The sequence below is a fragment of the Morone saxatilis genome, unplaced genomic scaffold (genome assembly GCF_004916995.1).
Source record: "Morone saxatilis isolate NCDOM2014 unplaced genomic scaffold, NCSU_SB_2.0 Contig16, whole genome shotgun sequence".
Classification (NCBI taxonomy): domain Eukaryota; kingdom Metazoa; phylum Chordata; class Actinopteri; family Moronidae; genus Morone; species Morone saxatilis.
This window is the reverse complement of record NW_023339718.1, coordinates 10,716,219-10,724,807: the sequence shown is the minus strand read 5'-3', so window position 1 is coordinate 10,724,807 and position 8,589 is coordinate 10,716,219. Positions and strand designations below refer to the sequence as shown.

The window sequence follows — 8,589 nt, the reverse complement described above, 5'->3', positions numbered from 1 at the left end:
AGACAGTTACACACTGTTCTTTTCCATCTTGCTTTTCTTGGCCACATTATCCCTGGTGTATCTTACAGTGGTAACACACCAGAACACTAGCATGTTTGCTGTACAGAGTTAGCCAAGAGTTAGTCTTCTAGCTGGACAGTGAACATAGCAGCTGTTCTGTAAATTGTTTTAAGCACCACTTAAATTCTTAAATGTAACAACAAATTTAATAAAAAAAAAAAATAAATAAAAATGTAAAATATACTTAAAATAGAATACAAATCTCAGTGTTCTGTGTAGTTTAATAAGACTCAAGCACATCATCACAATGAAATTAGAACAGTAACAGCAGAACAGCTTTGTACAGTAAACATATGATCCTTCAGTAATCAGTTTTAAGCAGAGACGTACCAACTACCTTTCTTTTTAATAATATATATAATATGAATTCAATATTTAACAAATACACTTTTTAGTGCATATGGCCAGTTTAGTACTGTAATTAAAGGAGGTATTTAAATTGGCTTTCATTCACTGAATAAGTGTAAATCGTGCAGAGACACATTACATTTTAAGATTCCCTAATACGCCTTTTTACTGGAGGTCCATGAGGCTGGTGGACATTTTGGCCTGTGTTAGTTGCCTGGGCTGCTTCAGCTTCATACTGCTCACTCCTGCTGGTCACCTGCACCCTCTCATTTTCTCTTGTGAAGAAATGAGATATCTCCTGCCTCCGTTTCATACTGTGTCACTTTTAAAACGTGTCCACAAAACAATGAATAGCAACATGTTATTGGGCTGTACCAACATCACGTGGCAACAGATGATATGATATCTGTTGGTTGACTGTAATTCATTTCACTAACGCAACATATAAGGCATTGTAATGTATCGCAAGTTAGCTAATGCTAACGTTACTGAACAGTGGAGAGTGTTTACTTTATCCGGTGGAGAGCTAACTAAAAGTAAAACAACAACAACAGTTCCCCATGGCCGTTGAACAAATTAAGACCCAATGTGTACAATATAAATTGAAGTGATCGCCCATATTGAAGTGGGCGATCAGTGGCAGCTTTCATTTTTGTATTAGTATATATATATATTATATATATATATATAATTCCCTTATATTGAAGAACTACTTGGCAATAAAACCATTCTGACACAAAAGTTACATTATAACAGGTGTAAGAAAATAAAATTCACATGCGCTTTGCAATGTCCAAAAAGTCTTCTACAGGATGAAAACGCTTGGTGTGCTGTTTCCTCCTGTCACCAGGAGGAGGGCTTATACTCTACAGTTGGACAGAAGAGAATAATCATAAAGTAACGTTATTTTCATACCAAACAAAGGTTTCATAAATAATGTTTTACAAGATTCTCTCTTATCTTCTAGAAGATGATTATTAAGTATTATCAGTGCCATCCGGACATCTGTACTTTTGCGGACAGAAAGAGGGACATTCCTAATCCATCTGATGCTGATGTCCACAGATGAAAGGAGACAGCAGGAACAGCTCATTGTCATGCAACAAAAACCTGCATATTCTGCAGGACCTCTTACAGCTGGGAACATTTCCCCGAGGGACAAAACTGCATGTTTATGATTCCCGATCCAGATTTCAGTTCATTCTTTATTGGTCCTCAGTGGAGGAAATTTGTTTCATAGTATGTACAAAAGAGACATGACTTCAACAAAACACACACTTACCACATAGTACCTACATTATACAACAATGATACCACATATCTACACAGTATATAACAGCAGGGTACAAAACTCTTTCCAAAGCGTGCCTTTTTGTAGAGCAGCTGTCTGTATCTACGGCCAGATGGGAGAAGGGTGAAGCATTCGTAGTCTATCTTAATATTATTCCCTTAACAATGACTGATTTCCTTTATTAGATAGTACACCATAGAGGTAGACAGGAAACCAAGTGGGTATGATATGCAACACAGGTTACATTTTATCTTTTTAATTGGTTTTGTCTTTTCTATATAGGGGGTTCCTCTTTTCACTGTTTAAATATATCTTGATAATGTTGTTGTCTAACTTTTTGTTTCCCCTGAGATTGCTTATTGTTTGTGTGTGTGTTTCTCTGCCCAGGTAAATGGTTTGTGAGCACAGGGAAGGATAACTTACTGAACGCATGGAGAACACCGTATGGAGCCAGCATATTCCAGGTTGGGACAACAGATCACTACATTCATTATACAATATATGAACAAAGACAATATATAAAACTGCTGCCTCTGAAGTTGCTGCTTCAGCTTAACGGGCCAAGCTGCATTTCCACCAGCACTGCATCAGTGACTACTTACCGTAACATGGTTATGGTGTTGTCCTCAAAAAGAGCAGTCTCTACTGTGCATTTACAGTTTTGATGACGCATGAAAGTTGCAAAAATGCCTGCTGTTGGAGTGTGCAGTGAAATATTGTGGTATAGTGTGGTAACACATCCTGCCTCATATGCTACATCAGCATGTTTCACTGTGACAACATATCGAACATGTTATCATGGCTACCCCCATTCAGCAATATTGACTGGAATGAGAGCACCAGACATAATTATATTTTCTAAGAGCATAGTTTTAAAACATTTAAGTACTGGATCCCACACACAAAAGCATTGATGATGCGATTTCCTTAGAAGTTGTTCTTTATTTGTTATTGACTTTTTTTTCCCCTTCTCTTCAGTCTAAAGAATCCTCCTCGGTACTAAGCTGTGACATATCTGTGGACGACAAGTACATCGTCACCGGTTCAGGAGACAAGAAGGCCACGGTTTACGAGGTCATCTACTAAACATATGGAAAGAAAGGGAGGACATTTTGTTCTTTCCCCCACACCCGATATGTTTCTAGAGATTGTCGCATGGAGTCAGAAATCGCAGACAAGAGTGACTTTGATGGCACCTTCTTTTTTTTTTCTGTCACATCTGCCGAGGAGACACAGAAAGGAGACAAACATTTTACATGCACACATCTATTGTGCGTGTATACGTGACTCCATATCAGCTGGGAATTAACTGGAACAGCTGGATGTTAATGGAAGGAGAGGAACTATTTGGATGTCCGTGTCTCGACTGCTTTCTGCTATGTACTGCACGGGGATCAGTTACAGGGACCAGACAATGACTGAACCAAAAGGGGCAGGGGGAGAACACTGTACTGAACGTCAGATTTTAAAACCCACTTTGATTCAGTGTCGCGACCAGGGGGCAGAGACCCCAGAACGAACACTCAAACCAGATGATTGAATATGTATGTGGACGGAAACTGATAAAATAATGCATAGACGGAGGAGGAGAAAGCGACACACGTTGGTTTTTATTTTGTTCCAGACAGACAATGCCCACAGCCTGTTGATCTCTCAGCTCTGACTCTCTGACCTTAGAACCTCAGCTTGCTGTTCTGATACGCCTACACTGTCTGAAAAGTACCTTTTCTGTCTTAACAGTAAGTCCTATCCCCACTAACTGCACTGTAGTGGTAGCTGTCCACCTCCACGCTTAGCACACACACACAATGACAGTTTTGAACATAATGAAGGTTGATTTGTCTAGCATCATGCTGTTGTTGATTTCTGTGATGGGTTAGTTTGATCCTCGTGAAGCGAAGTGCATTTAAAAGTTAGAAAGATTTGCTTTCCAAACCAAATAAGCACCCAGGGCAGGATAATACACTCTAAATGCTGTTACAGAACGTGTTGGTTGTTTTCTTCTTTTTTTTCTCTCTCCAGTATTTCAAATGATTCTGGTTGAAAGACCAATTGGTGAAGGTGGAATAAGTTTTCAGAGATTGAATTAATCGTCAAATTCCATTGACCAACCTCTTCTACAGTACCTGCAGCCAATCATTTCCATACTTGGCTGTTCTCCACAGTCCACAAGCAACATAAGGCTTCATACTGGCAGAGCGAGCCCCACCTTTACTCAGACTATTACTGAAGTGACATCAGTATTGGTAATCAGTCACATGGCCTTTTCCATATGGTCTTGTTGAAGTCTAGACGTGCCCCCTGCTGATCATGTTAATGCAGTTCATTTGCTTGTGGTCTCTTTCACAATAAGTTCATTGGTTGAGGTCCTAATGATTCCAATTAATGCTCTTGAATGAAAAGTTTTTCCCTTAATTTGAAACAGCCCTTTGGTTTCTGTCTTCACTGTTGTAAATTCACCCCGGCCCTGCCTTTGTACACTCTCTCACACACGATGTCTTACTGTATGAGATGGTTAATCACGCTTCGTAAACGGGGACTTTGGAACTATATTTATAAAAAAGATAATCTTGACAAATAAAATATTCTTGTGTTAAACAAGAGAAAAGTCCTTTCTACCATATTCACTAAACAAACATCTGAAAATCAGAATTGTCTTTTTTTAACAAAATAATGGTCATTTATATCTGCTAATGTTCTTGAATGTGGGACAATTGCCTTTGAAAAGTACAACTGTGTCATGTTGTTTTTTCACCTTACACAAACGATTTAAGAATACCAGCTAGATTAAATTATTTGTCAAGATAGTCTCAGAGAAGGTTGGCGAAGGTGCAGTTGTATTTCAGCTTCAGGAAGGAATCAGTCAGTTTCAGCCATTTTTAAACTCGTTAATTTCATGACATTGTGCTTCGTTTTTTTTAAATCTATTTTTGTCTGTTGAATGTTTGTAAAAATGTATATATCTGTTTTTTTTTTTTCTTACAGGACATGCTTTAGAAATAACAAACTGTTTTTGTACGTCTTTTACATGGAAAAGAAACGTCTAATCAGGAGAAATACTAAATGGTCTTAATGCTAGTTTATCTAAAATGATTGAAATATCTAGACAATAAATGTGTTTTTTTTTGTAACTGGAGTGGTCTTTGACTTTCTGGGAACAAATTATCACCTCACTGATGAAATATTTTGGATCCATTGTAGATAATTGCGATGGAAGCTTTTAGAGTCAGCCTTGGAAGGTAGTTTCAAAGGTATATTTTACTGAAACTCTAAACTGCTCTGTGGCCAGCAGAGGATAATGGTTGCCCTCATTTAGCTTTGTGTGGTTGAAGCTTGGAAATAAAATGTACTTATTACAGCGTAAAATCATCATACATCACCGTGTCAGGTTTAATGCTTTGGTACGTTATTGATGTTTTCAATTAAAACCGAAAATCAGAAAAATGCAAATAAGTCACCTGGGGTCTATTATTTATTCATACGCACTGATGAAGTAAAGATTAATGAAACAACGTGAAATATAATGGAAACATTTTACTTTTATTTTTAAAAACCATATTTACTTGGTTTTCCTTCGGTTTCTTCAGACAGCTCTTCTCCAGTACACAATGCTTTATTTACGAATAGAGAAGAGTTTTAGAGTACTCAGGCGTACACAAGTCTGAACCTCACTGTGTGTGTGTGTTGTCTCCAGTTTTTTTCCAAAGATGGACAGACGTGTCCCTGAATCCTGTTTGCCTTTACAAAACTTCAACAGCCTTCGTCATTGTGGAGGTGATTTTTGTGATTTGAACTGAAGTGAGTCAGACCAAAATGTTCCTACAACATTACACAAGTTATTTATTTAAGCAAAATGTTTGCTGTAACTCGAACACAACTTTAGTAACTAAAATTAAGCTCTTTGCTATCTTGCCTCTGTAAAAATTACATGATATTTATGTGGCATGAGTTATACAGAGATGTTTTGGTTTGAAAATGAAATCTGAAATTCACCTGAATGGCATCCAGCCTTTGCAGGTATTAATGTGTGTGACTCCACTTGACTGTGAATGATTTCTGCTTGAGTGTGTGAAGCTTGAAAGCCTCCAGCAGCGTGTGTGTTGGTTGGCTGCTGCTACTGTAACATTATTTAAATGAATTAACATAGCTAGACTGCAAGTCTGCTACAGTCTGTATGTTATTAAGCATAATATTTGTGCATTTATTCTGGTGGTAAAATTATGTCTGTAATTGACTTTTTCTCCCACGCTGCAACATGAAACCAGTCTCATTAGTTGGTCAAACGAGGACAAGATAGAAATCTATCTAAAGCACAGAAAGTCACGTTTTCTCAGCATAGGAGCTTGTGTACTTACTACAAATCAGCTATCTCCTGGTTCCTAAATTCAGAGAAAAGTGATGGTGACTTGCAGTGGCATCTGCATACTGATTGTTAGTGACGATTAAACTAATCGTGGTTTAACTGGGAAATTGGATATAACACTTTTGCAGCAGTGTGATGACTCTAAAACAGTTTTCGCCTGCAAATCAAAGTGAGACGGTGTAACACATTTATTCAACATTGAATTATTTTCCCTGTTTAGGTGTTACTACAGAAACATGAAAGGACCCAGCGGAGGGTTTACAGTGCACACAGGAAGTTTTCAGACTCATTCAAATTACAAATTGAATTATGTTTCAGACTTTAATTTTTTTGTGTTTTGTCAATTTATTATTAGAAATAAAAGACTGAAATATGCCATTTATATAATTATTCAGACCCTTCACTTAGTACCCGGTTAAAGCACCTTTGGCAGCAATGACAGCCTCAAACTTGGCACACGTTACTTTTACAATTTTCTCCCATCCTTCTTGGCAGAATCGTTAAAGCTCGTCCAGGCTGGACGTGTGTGGAGTGTTGGTGCAGATTCATTTTCAGATCTCTCCAGAGATGTTCTGTTGTGCTCAGGTCCGAACTCTGGCCGGGCCACTCGAGGACTTTCACAGAGGTATTTGCTGTATTTTTCTGTATCTTTCCTTCTAGCCGGATTAGTCTCCCAGTCCCAGTCGCAAAAAACACACCCACAGCATGAGGCTGCACCACCATGTCTGACTGTAGGGGTGGTATTGATGAGGCGATGCTCAGTGTTTAGTTCCCCCACATACACGTACCGTTGGGAATTACGGCCAAATAATTAAATTTACATTTCACCAAACCAAAGAATTTTGCTTCTTATGGTCTGAGAGTCGTTCAGGTGCCTTTTGGAAAAGTCCTGGTGAGATATTATGTGCTTTTTAGTGAGGAATGGCTTCCATCTTGCCGCTCTACCATAAAGGCCTGATTGGTGGAGTGCTGCACTGGTTGTCCTTCTGTAAGGTTCATCCATATCCACAAAAAATGACTATGAACTATGAACCCAATGATTACTATGAATCGAATTCATAGTCATCATTGGGTTCTTGGGTACCTGTCTAAAGCCTTTCGTACCCAATTACTCAGTTTGTCTGGGTGGCTGGATGTAGGAAGACTGTCGGTTGTTCTAAACTTTTTCCATTTGAGAATGATCGAGGCTACGGTGCTCTTAGGCACTTTCAATCATGCAGAATCTTCCAATTCTCTCAACCTCATGGCTTGCTTTTCACTCTGCCAAACACCATCAGCTGTGAGACCTTATAGACAGGTGCCTTTCCTTGTTTGAAGTCTGATGAGTTAATTTAGGCATCGGTGGAATCGAGTTGTAGAAGCATCTCAAAGACCATTAGTAGAAGTCGGATGCACCAGAGCTGAAAAATCTGGAAAACTGGGTCTCAAAACATTCTGCACTGTGCACAGCAATCAGGTTTCTCCAGCAGAAATCTATCTGTTGGGTTTTTAAATAACTTGGTTTCGCTCGTTCCTACAGGTCCTGTAGTGACACTGTATCTTTGTTTATCCTGTGAAACACATGACCCATCTACACTGTTTTCCTGCTTCCTCTCTAATGCTTTTAGGGTTAGATCCAGCCTCTTGTGTTCCTGAATAGCTTTAAGTAGGTAACGGTGAAGAATGAAGAAGCTGGGTGGCCCACTCAACCAAAAAAAAGGGATGTTTCAGTCTGCAGAAAAGAGAAGTTACGGGTGTGCAGTGTTTTTGTGGTTTTTGTTTTTTAGCATATGTGGTGTTGATATGGAGGTATAGATAGGTAGCAGAACAGAGCAGCTGTTCAAATGAACTACGTGTTAAATAACCAAGTCCAATCCCCTGCTTAATACTAACACCCACAACAAACAGACTAGCTCTCTCTCTCTCCCCTGATGTAAACTGTAAATCTGATTAATTACTGTGAATATATAATTCTCTGTCTATCCCCGGCTCTTGTACACAGACACTTGTGCAAACACGCACACACACAGACAGTGTTGTACAGTATGAGGTGATTATGCGGCAATTACAGCAGTCACAGTGACAAAATGAAAGCTGATCCTTGGAGAAAAAACGGAGGAAATGTCACTCCAAGTTTTCAGTCTATCCAGAGATTTCTGAGCTCTGAATCACAACGTTCTCTTTTGATCATCACCGCTGCTGCCTCTCTCCGATACACAGACGGATTATTCCCCCTAAATCTCCCAAATCCCTAATCCTATTTATCTCAACGCCACACAAAAAGGTGCTCTCTTTCCACTGCTCAGCTTATGTGTACAGTATGGATGTGAGTATACTTGTATTTCTACATTTATGAGGACCGGTTCAGGAGTTCAGGAGGTAGCGACATTTCAGGCTGTGCCCACTTTGAAAAGGCTCTGTTTTTAGATTTAAGACTAGGTTTTAATACAGAGGTAGAATTTGGATTTATACTCCTTTTATTATTCAAGGCTGGGGATCCAGACGCATACAGAAATACAAATTATTGTGTGATGAAGTGTGTATGTAC

General features: G+C 38.9%; 1 protein-coding gene across 2 annotated transcripts in view; it reads left to right on the top strand.

Annotated features, from left to right (window-relative positions):
* Positions 1-4,825, top strand: part of LOC118325951 (transducin-like enhancer protein 1) — a 20,499-nt gene extending 15,674 nt beyond the window's left edge. For both annotated transcript variants that reach the window (XM_035658820.1, XM_035658819.1), the window contains exons 19-20: positions 2,087-2,163; positions 2,678-4,825. In XM_035658820.1, the coding sequence (XP_035514713.1) occupies positions 2,087-2,163; positions 2,678-2,785 (185 nt within the window). In that variant the 3' untranslated portion in view covers positions 2,786-4,825. The remainder of the gene's footprint in view (positions 1-2,086; positions 2,164-2,677) is intronic.
* The last annotated feature ends 3,764 nt before the right edge of the window (positions 4,826-8,589 follow it).